The sequence below is a fragment of the Penicillium griseofulvum genome, assembly GCF_001561935.1.
Source record: "Penicillium griseofulvum strain PG3 chromosome Unknown contig_10, whole genome shotgun sequence".
NCBI lineage: Eukaryota > Fungi > Ascomycota > Eurotiomycetes > Eurotiales > Aspergillaceae > Penicillium > Penicillium griseofulvum.
In genome coordinates, this window is record NW_024467433.1 from 277,485 (window position 1) to 300,869 (window position 23,385).

The following is a 23,385-nucleotide window of genomic DNA, read 5'->3' on the forward strand; positions in this document are numbered from 1 at the left end:
AAACGATGTCAAAGTTTTTCCTTAGAGTGTCAGCCAAGAGACAAAGAGATTAGTGCGAAAGGTTGTATGTAGTATCTCATCTTGTTGGGGGGAAATCAGGAGTGCCATCGAGAGACTGAGAATGTACGATTAGAAGGGTGATTCCATAGGGTAGTCACGGGTGATTGGGTTCACAACGAAGTACATCCCTGGTGGAACCCTCGACAATCCAAAGATCCTTTTTCGCTTCGAGTGGCTACAACAGCTTACTCAAGTTGTGGATTTTCTCAACCTAGAACTAGGGATCATGCACCAAGATATCGCGCCTCGAAATCTACTCATCGACCCTTGTACAAATAAGATCGCTCTCTTCGACTTCGATCGGGCTGCCTCTGGAAAGAGACGGTTATATGAAGGTCGAGATGACGTTAGTAGTGTCGTCTTCACACTCTACGAGCTTATCACGAACGATACATCCTTCTCGGGTATCCCCCACTGGGATCGACACATAGAAATGGTGCAAAATATCTCAGAATGGACAGTGAATCGCGAACTGGACTCTGACGTATCCAAATTCCGCAACTTCTTGAGCCAATGGGTAGCAACACGAAGACAGGACGGGGATATGAAACGATATCTCAATGCACCACACCGATTTACATGGCCGGACCTACCAACACCGCCCGATTACAATGTACCATTCGAGATGGGCACAACCTGGGATGGGAAGACGAACTGGAGGACCGGTTATTGCTCTAGATCCACCGCAGTGAAGATGGGGCAGTATTCCTTTCTATGGGAGAGGCCACCGCAGAGCCGCTCGTTGATCAAGGCTGAGAATAGTGTGAAGTAGTCGATCATGGAAAGTTATTTGTGAAAGACTAGTGCTTAGTGAAAGTGAATCAAAATACCAGCCTCATACTACAAGTAAATTTTACCTTCGGCATGAACTCACTAGGTCAGATTTGCCCTTTTCTATTGTTAGGCCTTGGTTCTGGAAGCAGAACATTTCATTCCCATGAGGAATAACTCCATGCATGCCCATTTTCCGAATCCACGATATCAAATGTTATACATAGAAAACTCGTCTGCACAACGCCTTTTTCCGCCTTTCTTTTGCCGTCCACATATAAAACTGACCCATTTAAACAGAATGATAACTGAGAAGACCACCAAAGAGACTACTGAAAAGACATCACAAGGCCGCTTATCTGTTCTATGTGATCGCCTATAAGGAGCACCTTATCAAGGTGAATACAAACTTGAATGGAGAATGAAGGAATGAAGCAAAACTCTTATATTTTCGCTTGGTAGTGTCTTATCAGCCTTTATTCTACCTCACTACTGACTTGATTCTTCTTAGAGGTCGGGTCTCCTGTCTCATTGGTTTCGGGTATGTTGTCACAGGCAAAAGCAACAAGGAATCCTGATTCATGGAGGGATCAAAGCTTCGAGCACATGAGAGTAACAAAGGAACATTCAAAACAATGAACTTCAATCACTTTGAATCCCTCTTTCTAGCCAAATGTCATCTTTGAAAGCTTTGCAAGGTACATATCCTTGATCTCGCCCATGGACATATTTGGAGTCTATATCTACACTTACACGCCGATCCCTCTCCTAATATTCACACTTTTCCTAATCAACAATTGGCCCAGGAAAACAATTGCATTACTAACATCGGGTTTATACAATGTCCCAGAACCCTGTATTCGGGCCCGGCCTTGAAGCGGAGTATACCAACATAGTCCAGATTGTGGAAGCACAGATTGAAATTCTAACATACAAGGTATGGCGACGCCGCGAGGTGATTGAGAACCTGGAAAATCTTTGTCGCGAGCTGGTATTCCAAGCAGCCTGCGACGAGCGCAAGCCTCGCAACCATCTGCTTGGGTATGCCCAATTCCAGCGTTTCTGCATGACGCTCAGACTTTGTTTACCAGAGGTAATCCTCGTCCTAGAGAGTGACTGGACCAGTTATCAGATCGGTAGTCGGATATTTGACTGGATGAGGGAGGATGATATTGAATACACCGCCGTTTGTATCCTCAAGGAGACACTCCTCGCCGCACAATCAACTGACTGGTATCTTTAAATGGTTGTTGGGAGGGTGGAATTCATTATCTAGCTACTAACCACTTACGATATATTCATCTCCATTATATTTTTTTCTATCTAGTATATACTCTCATAAAAATTCCAAGGATTCAGGTCAATCGACTAAGTTGCTGTTAAACGTAGCTATTGAAAGATTGAGAAACAGGGTGTAAATTCTCACAGCCAGCGTAAGAGGGCCTCAATATAGAGCGAGACCAACTTCTTTGGCAAGGACATCACTTGCCTGTCTATCCCAGAGCCAACGAGCAAGCAATAGAATGCTTCCAACAGACTTAGCTCCAGATGAAGGCGAATGAAGTCCTTGTCAAAGAAGTTGATCTCGATCTAAGTTGGTTCCCCATTAGCGCTAAGCTGGGCCTGTGTTGCGTAAATTTAATCAGATAAAGTACAGTACATCTTGCGTTACTTTCACCTTGACAGAATACTTCACAAATAAGCTCAATATAAGCTTCATCAAAAGAGAACACGAGCAAAACAGGAAGCCGATGAGGCAAGGTACTTTCTTAAATACTCACCAGGGATGTCTCATAAATCCCACTGCACCTTTTCCTTTTTTTACCTTCTGCTATTTTTAATTTCCTTTGTCTTTTTTCAAGAGACATAGCCAATGATCGGATATTGTTCCCCTGTTCGTAAGAGCGGGTGCTGGTGGATATAAACTAAGTGACACCCCAATCGACATCCATGAAAAGACCCGCTGACTTACGCTGCCAGTGGGCCTTTAACAGGCGCCTAACGCAATGAGGCGGATCTAATTTGCGCTAAGGTGTTAGTTAGTATATAGCGCCGAGTCAAGCTTCGCAGAAGATTTCCCTCGGACTCAGACATAATATATGTCTCCATAGCTTCAGTCTCAACTAGACAAGTCGTCGCACTTTTTTTTTTCGCGCTAGACTTGACCCAGTATGGAGTTCTAATTACAGAATGGTTAATGCGTTTTACTATCTCGCTTATTGACCTCCCTAATCTTGCTGTCGCGAGCAATCATGGGGAATCTTCCAGCCATTAAACTAACATCCACAAACGCTCTTATACCCCTTTAAGGACAAAATTTCAAAGTTCGAATTTTCCATATCTACCCCCTCCCGTTATCGTGATACTTCGGCTACAGTGCGATATATACATGGTCATATTGCATGGGTACTAGGATCGGAGGCATTGATACCGAACTTGGACATCATGAGAACATGGTTTCCATCCTTCCTTTTGGCCCTGACTACGACTATAGTCTGTGTCACAAATACCAATGCCGAATACACCGGAACTGACTGCAACCCCCTCAACGAGACATGCAGTGCTGATCCCGCGCTTGGAACCGAGCACACATGGCTCTTCAACTCAACTCTTGACAGCGAGCTCTGGGACATGAAGACAGGAACACTGGACTATACATCTGACGGAGCAGACTTCACCATCAAAACCGAGAACGCGTCGACTCTCCTTGTATCCAACTTCTACATTTTCTTCGGTGTGATGGAAGCACACGTCAAGATGGCGAAAGGAGCCGGCATCATCAGCAGTGTTATCCTCCAATCCGACGACCTGGATGAGATTGACTGGGAGTGGGTTGGATATAACACGAGCGGAGTGCAATCTAATTTCTTCGGCAAGGGGAATACGACCACGAGTGACCGGGGCGGATATCATGCTGTTTCAAATGCCGATACGCAGTTCCACAACTATACCTCGTACTGGGATAAAGACCGTCTTGAATGGTGGATTGATGGGGACTTGGTGCGGACAGTGAATTACTCCGAGGCGTTGACTGTGTATGGCAAAAACTACCCGCAAACACCTTGTCAGGTCAAGGTTAGCAATTGGCCGGTTGGTGTGAAGGGACAGTCGCAAGGGAATCTCGATTGGGGTGGCGGGTTGGTTGACTGGTCTCATGTTCCGTTTACTATGACTGTATCGAAGCTCCGCGTTCAGGACTTCTCCAGTGGGAAGGAGTACAAGTACACCGGACATACGGGCACGCGTGAAAGTATTGAGGTCGTCAGGTGGGTTTCTAGAAGCCAGAATTCAAATATTGTGTGATTAACTTGAAAATGCAGTGGGAACTCAACCGCTATAACACAAATCAACAAGGTACCAGCCAAGACACTATCCCAGAAATGGGATGATCTTGGCCAGGGCGCTCATGTCGGTGTGTACTGTGGCGCCGGTGTTGCTGCTGCTCTTCTCATTGGCGCATTTGTATTTTATTGTTTCAAGCAGCGTCGGAGCGGTCGTCTACAACGTGCCTTGCATGATGGGGAATACAGCGCAGAGCTTACGACGTTGAAGGAGTCAAAGTTGAGATGGAGACAAAGCGAGTTGCATAGCAAAAGCAGCTACCAGCCGGTTCCTTGACCAGAGTAGTGCATTTGGGTGTAGGGTTTTGGTCATGTACATCAATATAATGTGTCACTTTGCATGTCTGTGTGTTATTGGAGGGTTTGATATTTCTTGGAAGCATCTTTGAGCTACTAATGGAATAGCTATGGACATGTAAATATCATGACGTGCTTTCTATCTTTAGTGGCTCCCAACACAGGCGGAAAAATGGCATACCATGAACCTCGCAGGATATGAGATCCGCTCAGATGCTGATGCAAACAGAGATTGAAAATTCACGTCAATCCCGGACTAAACGAAGTCCTACCAATTTTCACATCATAAACAGACTAAAGCCGCTTGCAGCTCCACGCTAGGCGTTCGTACCCGTCCCAATAGATTTAGCGGCCCGTGTGGGTAGAGTTCTGGTGGCCGAGTTATTTAGAGGTGTGGCTCGTTTGAAGACCGAACTGGAGGCGATGATCGTGAAATGAGTTAAGTTGGGACAATGTCGACGACCACTAGAAGGACAGGCTTTGATTATCCTAGCAGGTGGTGGGACTGTCTGTGTTTTAGAGATGGAAGTAGAGGCGATGCTCATGGCTCGAGTCAAGTCGGAACAATGTCGTCGACCACTGGAGAGGAGAGGGTACGACTGTCCTAGTAGACGGCGGGGATGTTTGTCTTTTCAAATAGGGAAGTAGAGATGAAAGACGATCCGACCGGAAGGGCGACTGGAAGGGCGACCAGTAGGGTGGCACGCCCGCGACAACTGGACAGGACAGGGTATGGGTGTCGTAGTAGGTGGTAAGGATGTTTGTGTTTCAAATAGGGAAGTAGAGATGAAAGACGATCCGACCAGAAGGGCGACTAGAAGGGTGACATGTCGGCTCAGGTCCAGGCACATTTGTGGAATGAAGATTCAAGCTTGACTCTTTCAAAGACTAAGCAAGGCCGTGTACAACCATTCACCCCTCCATAACTTGGTCCTCAGAGAGATGACTTGGTGCACTGCTCACACCTGAACTGTCACTTTCTGGCGGCTCGGAAACTCGAGCACGAACCTGTGCAGTCCAGTCTTGAATGCTGGGGGCACCACCCTCAATGATGACAGGGTGTTCCTCGGCATGTTTTCCCAGGACAGTTCCAGCGTAGCGGGACTCCTCGCCAGTCTTGCTGTGTTTCTTCTTTAATGCAGTCAAGTAATCCTCCTTTTCGACGGCGTCAGGGTCCACCATGTCACCCTCGCTGGGCAGAAATCCAGCAACACGTCGAATTTCACGGTGGACAGGCCCAGTGATCCAGCCGAGGAAAGCATCGATACCACGCATATCTTCTTCACCCTGCCAATCCTCTTCCCATTCGCGCAATTGTGGTCGTATAGCTCCCGCATCTAGCAGAGCTTGATAAATATCTTCGAGACCCGGGACTGGGTCGTATGGGTGGGCATTTGCGGCATGTTGAGCTGCTGATGAGGCGAGAATGATCAGATACCGTCCAGTGAGATCCTGGATAGATTCCAAGACTGAGGGGCGTGTTGAGTGGAAGCCTTGGGCGCGTAGTATTTGGATTATCGGAGGACGGAGGAGAGCGTTATGAAGGTTTGGGCCTGACATTCTATCAGAGAATGAAGGTGAAAGCGTTAATGTGGAAAGATAAGAGTGAGACGAAGTGGAAAAAGTAAAGTACGAGGGAGAGTTGTGATGGCCGAGAGCGGCAAAAAGTGGCAAAAAGTGGGAGGTTAAACCCCAGAGTCAAGCTTGCGATCCTGAGCTATCCAAATTCCCTTGGCCATTCTTTCGAGACCATCGGGGGTTAACACAAAGTCTGTATTTCCCTGCGTTTTCTGACGTCTGTGTATATCTTCGAAGTTGAGGGACAAATGTCCCTCAACCTTTTGGTCGTTTGACGCAGGCTTTCGTACGATCTGCATGGTTTGTACTGGGACGACACTGTTGCGTTTGATGCCCCATTCTTCAACGATGATCTTCCCGCGTCTTTGCACTGTAACGGACAGTACAACGTTGACCTGCCCGTCCGTCTTTGTAAGCCACCACTGCATATCATTTTCTAATTTCTTTCGGGTTTCGGTCCATGCGACTTCTACTATGATGCTCGGGTAATGGGTGGACAGGCCCGTATGTGCTGGTACCCACGAGCAGTCTGGACGTTTCGTCTTGCCTGTCGTACCTCTCACTGACGCTCCCAGTGTACACATGACCGGATAGTTGCCGTTACCATCACCTTGTTGTATCCAAGATTGTAATATGGATTGGAATTGAGTGGTTGCCACCTCATGCACTGTGGTCGGCATTCTGACGAGTAGTTCATTGGTAGAAGGATCATAACTCTCCCAACATTTAAGTAGTGATTCTTCGGTATTCAAAAAGAAAACATGGAAGGAACGTTCGTCCATAGTAAAAATTGTATACTCCGAACCCCTACACTCTCCATTTTGATCTACTTGCTGGTCCATGATCCGTTGATAATCCTGGACTCCCTTGAACTCATATTTTGGGGCTGAGGGAAGATAGTCTTCATAGGACATGATGGCGATAATAGTTGAGAAAAATAGAAAATATACCTAACCCTGGAGGTACCTATAGCTACCTATATATAATATGCAACGTGGTAAGAATGACAAAAAGATGATGATTCCTATTGTTTCTATTTCTATTGTTCTCAACCGCGTATTATGTAAATGTTCTCCGCCAACTTCACTTCCGCATTTCACATCGCTCTCTCCTTGCACTACCACTATTGCCATTATGCCTTTAAAAATCAAATTCTCAAGGCGGCCAGACCCCCCCGAAGAACCAACACCTGTACCTGCACCTCCACCTCCACCTGCGCCTGCGCCTGTGACTGCGACTGCGACTGCGACTGCGCCTGCGCCTGCGCCAGTCTCCGAAACTCCCCAAGCTCCGCGCAAGATCACACTCAAGATCGCACGAAAATCACAACCCGAGACTGAAGAGAAACCCAAGAAGAAGAAATCAAAGAAGCGACCGGCTGACAGTGCCCTGCCCGACCTTGAGCCCGAGCCCGAACCCGCGACGAGCCAAGTCCCCAAGCGGATAAAGCTGATCCCATCCAAGAAGCCTGCCTTACAATCAATCCGCATCAAAAACAAGGGGGTCGTTGTCAACCGACCAGTGGGCGTAGGCTATGACTCGGAAGCCTCGGATACCGAAAATGACCCTGCCATCGAAGAACAATTCATCTTACGAATGCTCCCAGGCGAAGACTGCGAACTTTTAAAGAAAATAATCAATGATAAATCATTCAAAGGGCATCAGTTAGGGATCAAGGCTCTCACACGTGAAGGCCGGCGTGCCATTGTGAGCGTTCGGGACCATCAATATGCAGCAGCTCTGGTGGATCTACCCTGCATCGTCGAGGGCATGAAAAGTTGGGACCGACGAGGTTGGTACAAGTCGGCAGATATCTGCCAAATGCTCTTGGTGCTGGGACGCGTCAACAGTGACCAGGAAGCTATGGAATATCCACTTCCCCCGGACGTTGACTGCCCCGATGAAAAGACACTTCAATACCCACATGGTCTCGCACCACCTCTCCGCTGGGTTCGCAAGCGACGATTCCGCGACCGCGTCAGCACGCGCACAATTGAACAAGTTGAAAAGGCCGTGGAAGAACTCATGGCAAAGGACGAAACTTCGATTTTCCCTCCCAAATTTGAGTTGGTGGACAGCGCATCTCTGAATCGCGTCGAAGGCTTGGTGCAATCCGGAGCCTACGAGGATGAATACGACGATGAGCAGGACGCATACGGCGAAGCGGAAGAGGAGATGGATGACTTCGAGGACGCCCTTGCTGCTGAGATGGAAGCCGCATTGGCTGCCGGCGACGATGAGGCACCGGGGGCAGGACCAGAGCAGGCCGACACTCCATCTATGCAGCCTTTCACACCAGCTGGAGGCCCTACCGAACGCGGAGACACCTCTGCCGATGAGAGCAACATATCCGACGAGGATGAAGAAGATGAGCTGGATGACGATCAGATCGAGCAGCAACAACAGCTCCAACAACAGCGCGAGGAAGTTGCCGAGCTAGAAGCTCTTATCCGCACTGAAACGGCACAGTGGGAGAAGGTGCAGAATCACATCCTGCGCAACAAGATGGGCCGACGTATCCAAGAACTGAAGAAGGACCTGCAACTGAAGAAAGTGTCTATGGGCATGCCCGCCGGGGACGATATCTAATCTCCCCTCTTCACATATGTTGAAAATTGGGAATTCTTTTCGGCGTTACCATTAATAATCATACCCAGTTTGTCTGACCGAATGCGAGTCCGGTCTCCATGTTGATACCAGCGCTTAGCTACCTCGAAATAATGAAAGTTACGTCCAAACCACACACATAATGTTGTTTTAAACATCATTCCATCAAATCCAGACACACCTTCATTACCTATTTACCCACCACAGGATCCCCAGTAGCCTGTTTAACCGCCCCCTCTACATCCAACTTCTCATCCCTCTCCAACTTACGTCTTCTAACAGCCTCCCTCTCCGCAACCTCCCCCTCAGGTTCAACCGGGCTCTTCCCAATCCTATCCCCAAGAATCCGATCATGTTCCACCCTCTTCGCCCCCAAATTCGCCGCCAAATCATCTGCTTCCACAAACCCAGGATGACCAGGCCCACTCGCACTCCCAACAGGACCAGCATGCGCCCCAGCCTGTGCACGCTGCATCCCCATCCCCTTCCGATGAACAGTATCCGCAATATACCCCTCCGCGGGCTGCTGCTCTACACCATATTCTAGATCAACCTCGGGAGCATTGTGCATGTCTTGTTCGTGTTTCTGCTGCTGTGCACTTAGACAAGCGCGAGTTTCATCGTTTGACGGCTGGGACTCGGCTGTGCGTTTGATTGCTCCAACTGTGTCACCGTGGTGTCGACCTGGTTCGGTGGTTGCTCGTTGCTCTTGTGGCGTGTGTGAGACGGGATTCGAGGATTGCACGTAGGCAGCTTGTTTTGGTGGTTGAGAGGGTTGATCATTGATTTGGGATCGGGGTTCCATGTTGGATTGTTGTTAAGTTAGATTTCTATTTGGATAATTTGGATGTGATGGGTTTGAAGTGAAGAAATAAACTCCCGCAGGTGACAGCTACTGTATCCACCTATGACGTCAGTGTCAGAAGTATAAGTTCCAGGTTTGGAAATACTTGAATGTTCTTATGTTAAGTGATTAGAGTATAGTCATTTAATATCCTTGCATAAGTACTACGCATATGTTTCGTACTAAACGCCGGATGTCCACTTCCAGCCAAAACCGCATTGGTCCGCAAAGATCGTCTTGACCCAATCTGTCGGGTCCAGAGACTACTCTTTACGCGAGGTTGGTCTCTATCGCCCGTCCCGTCCATCCTGTCCAAGTGACGATCAGACTGATTGTAGACTACTTCGAACTGTAATCCCACAAATCAAATAGACATGTCCAATCCATTTCTATATTAAGTGGAATTTTTTGACTCCACAGTCCCGCTCGCTTCCGGCGATTTTCCCATTTTCACACAGTAAACCCTCCGATATCTACTCTCTACACCTTCTCTATCTACTCTGTACATACCTACGCAATGGATAAACAGCTCTACTATCTGCCCCAGGGCTCGCGAATCCTCGTAACTGGCGCCAATGGCTACGTTGGAAGCAATGTCATCCACAGTCTACTTGAACTAGGATTCAAGGTGCGCGGAACTGTCCGTTCAGAAAAGCCATGGCTCGATAAGATGTTCCAGGAGAAGTTCGGACGGGACGCATATGAATCTGTTATTCTTGCTAACTTTGAGAACGTGGATACCCTGGCTGAGGTGATGGATGGTGTATCCGGTGTGGCACATGTGGTATGTGATTTCCAGTTGGATTCGGGGGTTTGTGTTAATGTATCGGGGGTAGGCATCGGATCTCAGCTTCAGCTCCAACCCAGAAGAGGTCGTGCCCTGGGTGTTGAGAGCTGTTCATAATGTGTTGGAGGCCTGTTCGAGACATCGTGATATCAAGCGGGTTGTCATGACCTCTTCTGCGATCGCGGCTTTGTTCCCCCAGCCGAATAAGGAGGGTATTGTTGTTCGTGAGGGTGAGTGATTAGTTTATAGAGAGGAAAAGGGTAGGATATATTGACTGATATATGTTTAGATTCTTGGAATCACGAAGCTATCAAGCAAGCCTATGATCCGAATTCTCCAGAGCATATGATGGGTTGGATTTGTTACGCAGCTTCCAAGACCGAGGCAGAGAAGGCAGCATGGAAATGGGTGGAGGAGAACAAGCCAGGCTTCCAATTCAATACTGTATTGCCTGAGTTTACTGTGAGTTCTGCACCTAGATGAAATCCAAAACGGATGATACTAACTCGAAATAGCTCGGGAGAGTCCTACATGAAAATATCCCCGGCTCGACAATGGGGTGGGTCCGCGGCCTGATTAAGGGGAATGCCGCTCCATTCGAAGGATTCCCTCCACGTAAGTGGACACTGCAGTAACATTGGTGATCATAGCTAATGTACAAAAACAGAATACTTCTGCGATGTCATCGACATTGCGCGTCTGCACGCAGCAGCTCTGCTCGACCCGAATACTGTCTCCCGCCGACTCTTCGGGTTCGCTGCTCCTATGAGCCTCACTGATATAATCGCGGTTATTCGCAAGCTCCGACCTGATAACACTTTGATCCCTGCTGCGCCTCTTGACGAGGGACGTGATCTGAGTGAAATTATCCCCGCCAAGGAAGCAGAACAGCTCCTGCGGGACTTCTTTGGACAGGAAGGGTGGACATCCTTGGAGGACAGCATTGCACAGGGCATTGAGGGGTGCTGAATATTGTAATCTTGCAAGTAGATATGCATGAACTAGCGGTGGCGCTGTTGAAGACTCTGAGCCGAATAATAATGCAAAACAAGGGACACTGCATCATTTTGCAGGTTCTGGGCCCTTTCCACGAACAGCTGCCTTCTTGCTGGATTTCTTCACTGTCGAATGTGTTGAAACTTTCCCTTGTGGCTTTCTGTGACCATTTTGACGACATGCAACACGCTTCACTGTTGACCTCGACAGTGCCCCATCGACTGTAGCCGCGATAGCAGCACAGCTAGGTGGATCATATTTCCTCGCTAAGCGCGCAATGTAACGCGTAGTCTGTTCACTCAACGTAGAAGGACGGCCTGATCTGGGCTTCGAGGTCAGATCTTTGCGCTCTTCAAAACGCGTTTTCGTGCGGTAAACAGTGGATCGCGCGACGCGTAGATCTTTGGCGATTTTGGCGGCCGGGTCGCCATTTTCGAGGGCTTTGATTCTTGCAGCTCGTGTTGTTTCTGATAATTCGGGGCTTGGAGCTGGCTTTTTTATTTTTGATTGAGACATGGCTGAAGTGTCGTTGGGGATGTTGTGATCTCGGGATTGCTGATGATCTTTAGTTTCAGGTCTATATAACTAATTCTATTCCATACACTAGTTTCCACTTATTTAACCAAGAATAGTTGGCCGCTTGGGTGGCCTGCCTTGTTATGTCTTTTTAATGGTCTTTGAATGGTCTTTGTTGTAGTCTTTTGATGGTGCGTTTATCGGTATTTTGGGAGTCTTCTCAGGTATCTCAGATGTAGGTTTTTATGGATTTGATTTCCTTCATCGGATATAGGAAGGATACGACGAAGTAGCAGCAGATTATAGAATTAGCGGTGTGACGACTTTTCCGTATACAAGGTTCGATTAACTGCCCTATTGTGCTAAGCTTTTCAGAAGAATTCTCAGTCTCGTTGCGCCCCAAGCCTAACTTGAGGTCACCTCTGGTGTTAGCCAACCTTCATATTTGTAACTGGTGCAAGCTCCATAAGCACACCCCACACAACTAGGTTACAAATTGTAGATCTGAGAACCATCTCCGCACTGGCAGCAGATACAATAAACATCCCGCGTTTCGGTGAAGGCGAATCAGCCACGGGTGGGCGTCGTTTCTCCTGTCTGTGACGATCATCTGTGGTTCTGTGAGTTTTTATCGTTCAGAAAGCAGGCGGGATATCAAAAACATACCTCGAATCTCTTTCATTTTTGTAGTGTAAGCATCGATTTCTTCTTTGCTCATCTATCGCCTAACTATTATGAATCCTGAGTGCTCTTCAAAGCGTTCATTTCCAGCCTCCAACGCCGCCGGACTGACCAGTCGTCGCTCGATTTTCGGCCATAGTGGTTTTTCTGGATGCCGGCCGGTTGGATCCACTTCATGCAGAGTCCCAGGAATAGGATTGGGCTCTGGGGAGTAGCTGGCCATCCCAATAGGGTGGTGGTAGAGCCTGTATAGTATACGAAAAACCGTCTACAGTGTCTATCGCTGGGGAGAAATTGCGCTGCGCACTATGCAGGGCTTGCCTGTCGAGTGTCGGAGAGAGAGGGGGAAGATACGGATCGGAAGGGCGACGATGCGGATCGAAGGGGGGGAGATACGGATCGGAAAGGCGACGATGCGGATCCAAAGGGGGAAGATACGGATCGGAAAGACGACGATGTGGATTCAAAGGGGGAAGATACGGATCGGAAAGACGACGATGTGGATCGAAAGGGCGGGGATACGGATATGAGGAGCCAATGCGTATGCCTGCTGGGGGTGATCCGTCTCCGGTACGAGGTGGTGGCCTGTAAGGGTCTTCTGCTGTCACTTGATGTCTGTTGTGAACATCGTGTGCACTCCGGCCTCCATTCAATAAGTGGCCAATGAGAAGGTGGCCATCGGATAACGTGTCCGGATCTGAATTACTCCTGAGGCTATAGCGATGACGCCTTGTCACACGATTCTTACTTCTTCCCGTCCCTTGCCTACTATCAATGCTCTGAAGCGAAGCCTGGTCGCTCCATGAAGCATCATAATTGGGAGTAGATGCTATGTCAGAACTCCGCAAAGGTTGTCGTTCTGGGCTCCCTTCCTGTGACTTGTTCCTCGAGTCCCTACGAGAGACGAATACGTTCCCGCTATCTCGTAGGAGGTACCGAGAATTATTCGTAGAGTCCACTTCCTCCGAGTCACTACTAGGATTGCTAGTGTCCCCTGCAACTGCCAACGACCCAGATCCAAGTGATGCTTCTGATTGATCCGGTTCCGCTGAATCCACACGAGGGAGAACGAACAGGGCCAATTGCTCCATATGGTGTCCGACGTGCCGCTCGAATGTCAGCGGTGGCCGGATGTCCACATTACACAGAGGACAACCCAGACCAGTCTGCAAATTTGCGAACGCAGGATGTGCTTCAGAAATATGTTGATACCACTGCCGACGACTACCATAGAGCTTTGATGGGGTACTGCACTCGGGCGATAAGCAGACATATGGCATCAAGTCTCGGAATATATGATGGGCCCAGTCTTTTGTGTTCCTGATTGTGATCACAAGATAACAGTATGGACATTCAAATGGGTTATTATTCGCGGATTCCCTCGGTGCATTGGGTATAGACAGGGATTCATTTGCTGTAAATATGCTAGGAGCGTATGAGGTTTGGGAGATACCCGACATGAATCCTGTTTCGAGAAATTGGAGCTGATCCATGTCTTCAACCAGGGGCATCTCCGTGGCCACTGTTTCTGAAAGGTAGTTGGACTCAGTTTCACCTGTGACCAGTAGTCCTTTGCCAAGCTTTGCTTTGTGCCGCTCAAAATATTTCAAAACAGCTTTTTGTCTTGCCATAGCGGCGCTTAGGCGGCTAGCCATGTCTGCATCGATGTTGGGGAACTTGTGAGAAACATGTTGTTGGGCCCAAGGCTCAAAGAACGAAGCGTTCTTGATCTTTATCCCCAGCAGACGATCGTGGTCAGCCGGTCTTCGAATGGCCATGGATATCCGGAAGAGGAGATTGATAATATTCCGTAGACTCTGGTATAAAACCTGAACGTCTGTCATCGCATTTTTGTCGTCCTCCATTTCCGTATCGCTCTCGTGGAATTCTTCATCAATATCTATCTGGTCTTCGTCTTCTTCGTTCATCACTTCGGTTAAACTTCGTAATACCCGTAACATTCGCTGCAGAATCTTCACTGTCTCACTCTTCAGATGTGAAGCATCACGGAGCCGATAGTCCAGCGAGGACTGTCCAGTTTGATGAGCGCCAATATTACCAGCCCAGATTCGTAGTCGGCCCAATTCATCTGACCAGCGCCGTTGAGAGACTTCATTTTCGTATCTTAAAAGTGCATCTGAAGTGATTGATTCCGTGAACTCTTTCAGGCACTGATTGAGTACCGTCGAAATAGTGGTAGCCATTGCGCATTGAAAATAGTCAAGATAAATAGTCGAGTGAGAGCAGAGATACACTGAAACTGCGGGGTAATACCTACATATGTAGGTAGTCCTGGGGCTGAAAAAGAAACTCTCACTTTTCTGGTCTTTCCATTCTTCTCTCCTTGTCATCTCGTGGATTACCTTCATTTCACTCTTATATCTCGACGATGGTCACAGGTATTGAGGCCACTGGTGTGTCTTTAGCCATTCTTCCCTTGGTAGTGAACCAGCTTGATAATTATGTACGAGGACTGGAAAAGATCAAAAAATTTCGAAAATATAAGTGGCAGCTAGAGGATTACTCTACTGGACTCAGTGCCCAGTACGCCATATTGCTGAACACCTTAGAGCTGTCTCTCGAGGGTGTCGTTGATGACCACGACCAAAGATCTGAGCTGATCAGGAACCCGAGGGGTCCGGGGTGGAAAGACGCAGATTTTCAACGCCGATTGATTGAAAAGCTCGATCGTGACTACGTTGCTTTTACTGGTATAGTGAAAGGACTATGTCGTCTCCTAGAGGATTTGTCCGACAAACTTGGACTCAAGACAACGGATTATTCAACTGTAGGTTAAATTATACATCGTACTAGTTCAGGAACTCATACATTCGATCCCACAGGCTGCATCGACAATTTCTTTGAAGGCCCTCAAATTTCGCAAGATATTCACCACGGCGATTTACGAAGATATTCTGGATAAAATTGACAAGACAAATCAAATCCTGAAGACTCTCTTTGAGCAATCCCAACACCGGGAACAATCTCGACAGGGCCCTACCAGACGGAAGATCAATCTCAATCAACATCGAGACAAGCGAAGACATGCGAGTTCCATTTATAGAATCATGATAAAAGAGGGACAGTGCTGGAATTGTTCATGTCAGGATGGACACTCTATTTGCCTTCAGCTTGACAAAACCCCTCTCCATGGGGCAAAGGATAACTACCATATCTCTATGGACACGACTTTCCGCATGATTCTATCGTCCTCCAAGAATAAATTAGCATCTAATATTCGGAGTCGATGGCATGAGGTTAAAGTAGAGGCCGACAAAAGTGTCGAATCTCCCCATGTTACCATAAACCCTCACCCTTCAGCCTGGACACCAAAGGTTCGTTTTGCTGATATGAAGACAAAATGCGAGGAAGACATTCACAAACCACCTCGCCCACGGGGTACTCCCGTTTCCTCTCTTTGCTCAGCCTTTCATGAAGTTGATATGGCAGACCCGCACACCAACTCTGATTCCATTGGATATATTATCGGTGAACAGACCGCCACAGATACTCGATACTATATGAGTGTAATCCACAGCATCCGCGATGAAATACACCTTCGTTCCTTGCAAGATACCCTCCTTGGCTCCCCATCGTTACCAGGTTCCCCAATTCAAAGCTCCAATGAATTGAGTCGGCGCGACAGGCTTTATCTTGCTACTCTTCTCGCTTGTAACGTTCTACAGCTTCATGGGACGTGGCTCCAGAATAAATGGAGAACGCAGGACATTCTATTTATTCAATATCCTGGATCCAATAATCCCCTGTTTGAACACCCATACCTTTTACAGAGAGTCTTCGGCGCACCTCAGACACACCTCAATGGGTCGACCTCGGAAGTATACGAAGGATCAAGTCGCCGTCAGATCTCAAACAATATTCTCTTTCCGCTCGCACTGGCGTTGATTGAGTTATCACTGGGAAGGGCTATATGCACACTCCATGGGCCTGAGGATCAGGACTCCTCTGAGGAAGTCTTTTACTTCAACACCGCAACGAGACTTCTTCAATCAGTATACCGGGAGAGTGGAACAAATTATGGAGATGTTGTTAATGCTTGCTTGTACTGGTCTCGAAGCAAAGGCGACGGTTTTGAGGATCCTCACTTTGACGAATCTGTGTTTGACACGATTATCTCTCCTCTACTGAAAGACTTTGATTATTTTGAGGGTCTCTCCTCTAGGGCATAGAGTGAGAGGGCTGCGAAAACGGTTCAGCTATAGCACAGCATCTTGCAAGGAGATCATAGATACGCCAGATTGATTGAATAACAATAATTTGCAACATCTACGAGTCTATCCGTCTATCCATTATGTCCCAGTCAATGTCCAACCATGACTACCAGCCCAAGATTTAGTATTTAATAGTATATATGTCCCGCCAACTTTCTATGGCCGTTCGAGGAAAGTTGGGAGACGGCAAATTCCAATAGCAGTTAAAATTGTACGATGGGGAATGTCTAGTTACTGTGGCAATTTGACCACTGCTCTTCCTGTAATACCATCTTCGCTCAGCTTCTGTATCAAAGTGGGCACAGCCGAGAAATCAGACACCTCGATTGATGGCTCTATCGTGCCAGCTGCTGCTGTTTGCAGTAAGTCGGTCAATTGAGCTTCAGTGCCCACGGACGACCCTATAAAGGTAAGACCTGTCGTTCCGTTAGTGTATGACTTTGATCAGACCACATTCAGCAGCCATCTTACCTCTAGCAGTGCAGAGGGTAGCCGAAAGAGGAATGTCCAACTCATTCGGCGGCAATCCAACATTCACAACAAAACCCATATTTCTCACCAGGTTCGGTGCCATCTTCAATGCTTCCTCCGTACCAGGAACAACAATCACCGCATGCGCGCCCCCTCCCGTGAACTTAAGCACTCGAGCAATCACATCTTCTTTCTTGTAATCGACAAATATTTCTGCTCCGCCCTTCATGCTTAGGAGTTCCTTGTCATCCCCGGTATCAACGGCAATAACCCGCAAGTGTTTTATCCTCCTCGCAATTTGCACACCAATATGGCCCAAACCCCCTCCAGACCCCAGAATAACAACAACGTCACCAGGATATATGTCATTGTCGAGTTTTGCGAAAGCACCAACCATCGTAAGTCCAGCGCACAGTAATGGCGCCGCAACTTCATCAGCCAGACCCTCCGGGATCAAAGTCAGGAACCGTGCATCGGCAACGACATACTGCTGCAATGTTCCTGGAACATGGCGACCTGTATTTTGCTGCTTTGGACAATAGTTTGGGGCGCCTTGTCTGCAGACGAAGCAGTCGTTGCATGCACTATAAAGCCATTTGACGCCGACGCGTTTGCCCAGAAGAGATTCTGAGACTTCGGGTCCCGTCTTCACTATGGTTCCAACTCCTTCGTGGCCGATGATGGAGTTGTATGCACCCCAGCCTAACATGGCACGGAGTTCTGAGCGACTATTTAGTTGGGTTAGTTAGTTTTGCAAGGGTTGAATTGATTTTCGAAAGTATACACTTACCATAGACCGGTGCAAGTTAATTTGACGAGAACTTCATTTAGTTCAGGACTTCCGACTGGCACGTCATTTTTTAGAACAATCGTTGCATCTTTTCCTGGGTTTTGCACAACGGCAGCTTGTTGTAGAATGGGTATGGATTCTGCCATTGATGCGAGCAATGTTAAGGAGCGTTAAATCCGGGGTCAATATTCCAAATTATTTATTATCCTGTAACCCCACTTTTCGGCTTTTCTGGTAGGAAGTACCGATGTTGAAACCAGCTTTGGATTCCATTTGTCGAGCAGAGGATGATATTCGGTTTGCCGAGGTTATTGGCTCTCGGGCAAGATATCGGCAAGTAGATGACGGGACGGCAAATCTTAGAAGCAATTGCAACTAGCAAATTGTGAGGGTCAACTAAATGAATCAATTCAACAAGAGCTATCTCTAGCAAATAAGGTGGTAAAAAGAATTAAAGATGGTTATAAACACTCGAAAAGATATAAACAAATCATTGCATCCACTGCTACGGCTCACCGGTCTAGTTGAAATGGTTGTATTGTCTCGTATTTCAAAAATAAATATGAAGAGGATCTAGTTGAAGCTTGCAGAAGAACGCGTATTCTGCTCAATGCCGTACTCCCTGTTCATCTTGGCATTAGGCTACCATTACGGTACTGCAGTGATATGTAGGTTCGTGATCTGGATGTGCGTTGATCGTCATTGCATGTTGATGCAGTCATCAAGACAGCAGGCAATTATACTAGCCATTAGCGGGTCGTATCGAGTCGTGCACTTATTGTATTTTATTCTAACTTTTTGTTTCTCTGCACTTTGCAGCTGGTGCAGCCAGATGTGCCGATCCCTCGTGTCTTGTTCCGGTCCATCCGCGAAGCAAGTTCAGCAGAACATGTAACCCTATCTTTTGATTAATGAATAATTGAGGTGATTAATGTGAATGTATTAGGCTCTGACTGACTCGAAACAAGTTACAAGAGCTTCAAGCAACTAATCAAGATGGCACTGGCTCTAGGTATATAGGGCTCGAGTGATGTGAACGTTGTGCACTACACCTCTCAGCAGTGTATCTATAGATCTATTCTTTGTGGTCTTTTTAGCCCTCTCGATACATTCAAGCTAGATTTTAAATGTCGATTCTTCCAAGATTGCGAGAATATAGTTACCCAAATCGGGAATATATATTGTTGTAGTAGGCACTACACTGACCAAATATATTGCTGAAGTAGTGTTTTAAGACGTCTTGTCTGTTTTCATTGTAGTGATCCTTACCAATTTCTTTATCAATGTCGTTTCATCTTGCTTGTCTTTCTATATGTAAACATACCACATAACACCTACTCCACACATAGGTGAATAGTGACGCCGATAAAGTTTTAACACCCCATATAGGCCCACCCACACACCGCCTTCCCTTTTTATTACACCGCCGTTGTATATACGCGCTTCCATTCCATAGCGTGTGTATCTCGCGTTCAACATGCTTTTTGAATATATTCCTACAATTACCTCCTTTTCCAAGCTTCATTTTGATCCTGTAGCATACAGATATGCCTTCTCGCTCTGAGCTCACCCCAGCTATCAGAGAGAGGATTTGCGAGCTCCATTCCGCCGCTAAATGGGGTTATAAGCGTATCCATCGGAGATATCCAAATGTTTCTCTCTCTACGATTCGCTATACCATCAAAAAAGAACACGAAAGGCACGATGGCGTCTCAAAACCTCGCTCTGGGAGACCAAAGAAACCCAAGGACGCCAATAAAGTGAAGGATGCCGATAAAGTACAGGATGCGGATCAAGTACAGGACGCCGATAAAGTGAAGGATGCCGAAAGAGCGCAGGATACCGATAAAGTACAGGATTGTGATAAGGTACACGACGCCAATAAAGTACGTCTTTTGGATGCTATTTCAGGGAACACCCGTCTTACCCACGAATACCTTGCTGAGGTTCTATGTAGGCACAGAAATGAGCAAAGATGCACAGAATATTCACACATGCGTTCACATGACAATCGTAAATTATGTCACTTTGGGTTACAGTTGGGAGCGACAACTGAGATTGATATTTGTCGAACCCAGATTTGTGTCATGGTTTTCACTGGATGGTGGTCGTTTAAGCATGGTCTCGTGTATGTCTCGAACGTTTAAACCACGATTTGGTAGGTGCCAAACTAACATCTCTGGCAGCATCTCAAGATCTCTGACGTATCGTCATCTCCGGACCTTCAGCTGTCGGCAAAGGGACATTGAACGGTAACCTTTTGGCCACACATCCTAATAGATTTGGCCTCACTGTATCTCATACGACATGAAAGCCGCGACCCGGCGAACTCGAAGGCGTCGCTTACTTCTTCGTTTCTCCTTCGGAGTTTTACTCTCTTGTCTCCCAAGATGCTCTCGTGGAACACGCATGTTTAGCGGAAAATATTACGACACAAGCAAACAAACTATTAATGACCAGACCAGCAAAGGATTAGTTGTGGTGCTCTATATCGAAATGGAGGGTGTGAAGCAGATGAAGGCAAACCCCAGCATAGATGCGTGGTGCGTTTTTATCAAACCACCTAGCTTTGAAGCTCTCGAGGCGCGCCTTAGAGGCCGGGGAACCGAGAAGGAGGAGGACATCCAAAGGAGACTTGCACGGGCTAAAGTGGAATTTGAATATGCCAACTCTCAGACGAATGATAAGATCATTGTCAACGACAATGTTAAAACGGCGTACCGGGAGCTTGACAACTTCGTATTTGGGCCAGCATGATATTTTATTCTCCTTCGTATAAAATCTTTAATTGTCAATTGTTGCGCTGGCTCTTCAATGTCAACCAATTTGAAAAGTGTGGTCACGTGGTGATATCATCGCCAGCATGTGATGACGCCGAGGTCTGATTAGTATTCAAAACAATTCCACCCGTGACCCGAGGGAGAGCCGATTATATTTGAATAAGATATCACGTTTCCTCAATAACTTCCTTATCCAAAACGTTCCCACCATGGCAACTCTTTTCACCGTACCGATCAGCTCTACTGGGGGCTCAATCACCTGCACAAACCCTAGCACAGCCAAAGAGCATGAGACCATCTATGTTCTCACCTTTACTTCACCCCCGGACAACCGGCTGACACCTATTTTTATCGATGCTTTGCTGCTCGCCCTGGACATTATTGAGCATCGTTACCCCAAGGGTGTCGTAGTCACTACTAGTGGAATTGCCAAGTTCTACAGCAATGGCCTTGATCTTGATCTTGTCGCGCAAACTGAAGGGTTCCTTGAGAACTGGCTATGGCGATTGTTCCGACGCCTTTTGACGTATGTTTTTGTTTCACTTCCTCAGTTTGAGGATGCAGTCCAATCATGCATAATCCCAAAAAAGCAGAATGCTAATAACCGCTCTAGATACCCCATGCCAACCGTGTGTCTACTAAATGGTCATGCCTTTGCTGGCGGTTTCATGTTGGCTATGTATCATGACTATCGAATTATGAACCCCGACCGTGGTTTCCTCTGTGTCAACGAGCTGGAATTTGGCGTCCCTCTTCAGACGCCCATGATGGCTATCTTCCGCGAGAAGCTGACCCCAGTCACTTTCCGAAATGTAGTTCTAGAAGCTCATCGCTTCGGTGGACGCAATGCCCTCCAGGCCGGTATTGTTGATGCCGTTGGTGGAGCTGAGGAAACGCTTGCGCTGATCCAGACACGCAAGCTCCAGACTAAAGCTGCGACAGGTATCTATGGTACCATGAAAGAGGAGATGTATGCTCGGGTCTTGAACGGCTTGGATGATCATTCTGGGAACTTGCAGTGGAGGGAGAAGGTTGAAGATAAGAACCAAGCTGTCCAGAAAAGAGGGTTGAAGGATGTGGAACAGTTTGAGAAGAATGGGAAATCGAAGCTTTGAGAGGGTAGAATGTAGAGATTTCCGATTCCTTTGTTGATACTATACTAAAGTGTATACATATATCTCTTGTTAGTTCAACCGTTAGACTAATGATTTGACCTATCCTTTCGGTGCTATATCCTCCAAGGTGGGAAGAGAGTACATAACTAACTGGATGGTCTTATACAATTCTAGGACTATCAAACACACCAGGATTGTAGCAACAAAATTGAACCCTAACTCAACGATAGAAATCTAGAATTAAAGGACTACTATGGTGATCTATCAACCCACATATAATAGGCCTTCTTAGTTTGATTTCGACCACGCTCATATTTCGATACGTGCATGACCAAAATGAAGCGCAGTCATATTGCGGCTTTCCAGGGTTTTATGACTTATGGCTCAAACTACGATCACGCACCTGGATATTGCTGTTTATGTCGACTGCGGATGCTGCCAGATACACGACAGCCCAAATTATTCTGTCACAATTGCTTCACCATACTTTAAAGATCTCGATCACTAAGTCAAGAAACTTGGAATAATTTTTCCTCACCGAGAGGCTTGACAGAGGCAATCCAATATCACTCGCGCTTCACATAGTGGGTTGCTAATAAGAAATTCTACCAGGCAAGCAACCCCATTTCTTGTCATTTCCAGCTCTGAGATATTCTGAAATTCTTATGAATGAATACAAGTTGACTGCAGCCTATCTACATATTCAATAGCAACCAGGAAGTGAAGTGACCCTGATTACCCGGTGAAATTGTACTGAACCCTAGGGATCCTTTCCTGCCGGTATAGTTAAATAGCCTTCACTCTTTCTATTTAAGAGATATCAATTGACATCCTACGAATTGAAAATACGATTAACTTGGGCGGCATCATCACCTGGGCAACTGCTGTTCAATATTTATATCGCGGCTCTTCAGAGTTCTCTGAGTTGTCCATCACAACTTCTCAATATTTTCCAGAGTGTCTCAGATATCGCTTGACACCGTCATTTCTTTCAAACTGTTGAGCTCTTCTCCAGAGACGTCAAGCAAAATGATTTCAGCCCTGCCAGAGGACCTTCCCAAACTATATGTTCCTCTGCTTCCAACAACACCACCCTTGGTAAGTATTTCCCTTTCCTTCCTTTCATCTTGAACCACCTAACCTAACATAGTCAAGTGGGCCTACCACCTATCCCGATAAAGAGGGATCCTCATGTCCCGCTCTACCACTGGCAGTCCCGACATCGCCTCGTTAAGAGGATCTCGACATCGAAGGCGGATATCGCCCCGAGGGAACCCAATGGCTACGGATCTCCGCTGGAAAACCGGTAGATCATCAATAATATCGACAAAATGTCCTGCGAATAATCTCTAACAAGAAGCAGGCATCCACGCCAGTGAGTTGTCTCCTTGTCCTCGGTGGTGATTCGGCATGGTTCATGCTAATCATGTGTGTTTCCTACAGGCTCCTGCCGGACTCGCAGGAAAGAGTTCTAAGCTGATGGCTACTCTGTCTCAAGCCGAGAAGTTCTGGCTGAACG

General features: G+C 47.0%; 13 protein-coding genes across 13 annotated transcripts; 8 read left to right on the forward strand and 5 right to left on the reverse strand.

Annotated features, from left to right (window-relative positions):
* Window positions 1-286: 286 nt before the first annotated feature.
* PGRI_082930 (uncharacterized protein) lies at window positions 287-832 on the forward strand (the record flags this gene model as incomplete). The annotated part of the gene is made up of 1 exon (XM_040796007.1): window positions 287-832. The coding sequence occupies one exon, from the start codon at window positions 287-289 to the stop codon at window positions 830-832; it is 546 nt and encodes a 181-aa protein (XP_040650545.1).
* Window positions 833-1,672: 840 nt separating this feature from the next.
* Window positions 1,673-2,074, forward strand: PGRI_082940 (uncharacterized protein; the record flags this gene model as incomplete). Its single annotated transcript, XM_040796008.1, has 1 exon — window positions 1,673-2,074. One exon carries the CDS (start codon window positions 1,673-1,675, stop codon window positions 2,072-2,074), a length of 402 nt encoding a protein of 133 aa, XP_040650546.1.
* Window positions 2,075-3,276: 1,202 nt separating this feature from the next.
* Window positions 3,277-4,449, forward strand: PGRI_082950 (glycoside hydrolase family 16 protein; the record flags this gene model as incomplete). The annotated part of the gene is made up of 2 exons (XM_040796009.1): window positions 3,277-4,097; window positions 4,152-4,449. The coding sequence occupies 2 exons, from the start codon at window positions 3,277-3,279 to the stop codon at window positions 4,447-4,449; spliced, it is 1,119 nt and encodes a 372-aa protein (XP_040650547.1).
* Window positions 4,450-5,381: 932 nt separating this feature from the next.
* Window positions 5,382-6,029, reverse strand: PGRI_082960 (Bromodomain associated domain protein; the record flags this gene model as incomplete). Its single annotated transcript, XM_040796010.1, has 1 exon — window positions 5,382-6,029. One exon carries the CDS (start codon window positions 6,027-6,029, stop codon window positions 5,382-5,384), a length of 648 nt encoding a protein of 215 aa, XP_040650548.1.
* Window positions 6,030-6,154: 125 nt separating this feature from the next.
* Window positions 6,155-6,727, reverse strand: PGRI_082970 (uncharacterized protein; the record flags this gene model as incomplete). Its single annotated transcript, XM_040796011.1, has 1 exon — window positions 6,155-6,727. The coding sequence occupies one exon, from the start codon at window positions 6,725-6,727 to the stop codon at window positions 6,155-6,157; it is 573 nt and encodes a 190-aa protein (XP_040650549.1).
* A 454-nt stretch (window positions 6,728-7,181) lies between these two features.
* Window positions 7,182-8,636, forward strand: PGRI_082980 (transcription initiation factor TFIID subunit 7 family protein; the record flags this gene model as incomplete). Its single annotated transcript, XM_040796012.1, has 1 exon — window positions 7,182-8,636. One exon carries the CDS (start codon window positions 7,182-7,184, stop codon window positions 8,634-8,636), a length of 1,455 nt encoding a protein of 484 aa, XP_040650550.1.
* A 208-nt stretch (window positions 8,637-8,844) lies between these two features.
* Window positions 8,845-9,459, reverse strand: PGRI_082990 (uncharacterized protein; the record flags this gene model as incomplete). Its single annotated transcript, XM_040796013.1, has 1 exon — window positions 8,845-9,459. One exon carries the CDS (start codon window positions 9,457-9,459, stop codon window positions 8,845-8,847), a length of 615 nt encoding a protein of 204 aa, XP_040650551.1.
* Window positions 9,460-10,015: 556 nt separating this feature from the next.
* PGRI_083000 (NAD-dependent epimerase/dehydratase) lies at window positions 10,016-11,254 on the forward strand (the record flags this gene model as incomplete). The annotated part of the gene is made up of 5 exons (XM_040796014.1): window positions 10,016-10,282; window positions 10,335-10,515; window positions 10,575-10,747; window positions 10,801-10,900; window positions 10,953-11,254. The coding sequence occupies 5 exons, from the start codon at window positions 10,016-10,018 to the stop codon at window positions 11,252-11,254; spliced, it is 1,023 nt and encodes a 340-aa protein (XP_040650552.1).
* A 1,397-nt stretch (window positions 11,255-12,651) lies between these two features.
* Window positions 12,652-14,682, reverse strand: PGRI_083010 (uncharacterized protein; the record flags this gene model as incomplete). Its single annotated transcript, XM_040796015.1, has 1 exon — window positions 12,652-14,682. One exon carries the CDS (start codon window positions 14,680-14,682, stop codon window positions 12,652-12,654), a length of 2,031 nt encoding a protein of 676 aa, XP_040650553.1.
* A 185-nt stretch (window positions 14,683-14,867) lies between these two features.
* PGRI_083020 (uncharacterized protein) lies at window positions 14,868-16,668 on the forward strand (the record flags this gene model as incomplete). Its single annotated transcript, XM_040796016.1, has 2 exons — window positions 14,868-15,266; window positions 15,322-16,668. 2 exons carry the CDS (start codon window positions 14,868-14,870, stop codon window positions 16,666-16,668), a joined length of 1,746 nt encoding a protein of 581 aa, XP_040650554.1.
* Window positions 16,669-16,941: 273 nt separating this feature from the next.
* On the reverse strand, window positions 16,942-18,117 carry PGRI_083030 (zinc-dependent alcohol dehydrogenase; the record flags this gene model as incomplete). The annotated part of the gene is made up of 3 exons (XM_040796017.1): window positions 16,942-17,126; window positions 17,182-17,909; window positions 17,972-18,117. 3 exons carry the CDS (start codon window positions 18,115-18,117, stop codon window positions 16,942-16,944), a joined length of 1,059 nt encoding a protein of 352 aa, XP_040650555.1.
* Window positions 18,118-19,518: 1,401 nt separating this feature from the next.
* On the forward strand, window positions 19,519-20,728 carry PGRI_083040 (Guanylate kinase/L-type calcium channel; the record flags this gene model as incomplete). Its single annotated transcript, XM_040796018.1, has 4 exons — window positions 19,519-19,857; window positions 20,011-20,099; window positions 20,158-20,223; window positions 20,437-20,728. 4 exons carry the CDS (start codon window positions 19,519-19,521, stop codon window positions 20,726-20,728), a joined length of 786 nt encoding a protein of 261 aa, XP_040650556.1.
* Window positions 20,729-20,960: 232 nt separating this feature from the next.
* Window positions 20,961-21,866, forward strand: PGRI_083050 (enoyl-CoA hydratase/isomerase family protein; the record flags this gene model as incomplete). Its single annotated transcript, XM_040796019.1, has 2 exons — window positions 20,961-21,277; window positions 21,365-21,866. 2 exons carry the CDS (start codon window positions 20,961-20,963, stop codon window positions 21,864-21,866), a joined length of 819 nt encoding a protein of 272 aa, XP_040650557.1.
* Between the last annotated feature and the right edge of the window lie 1,519 nt (window positions 21,867-23,385).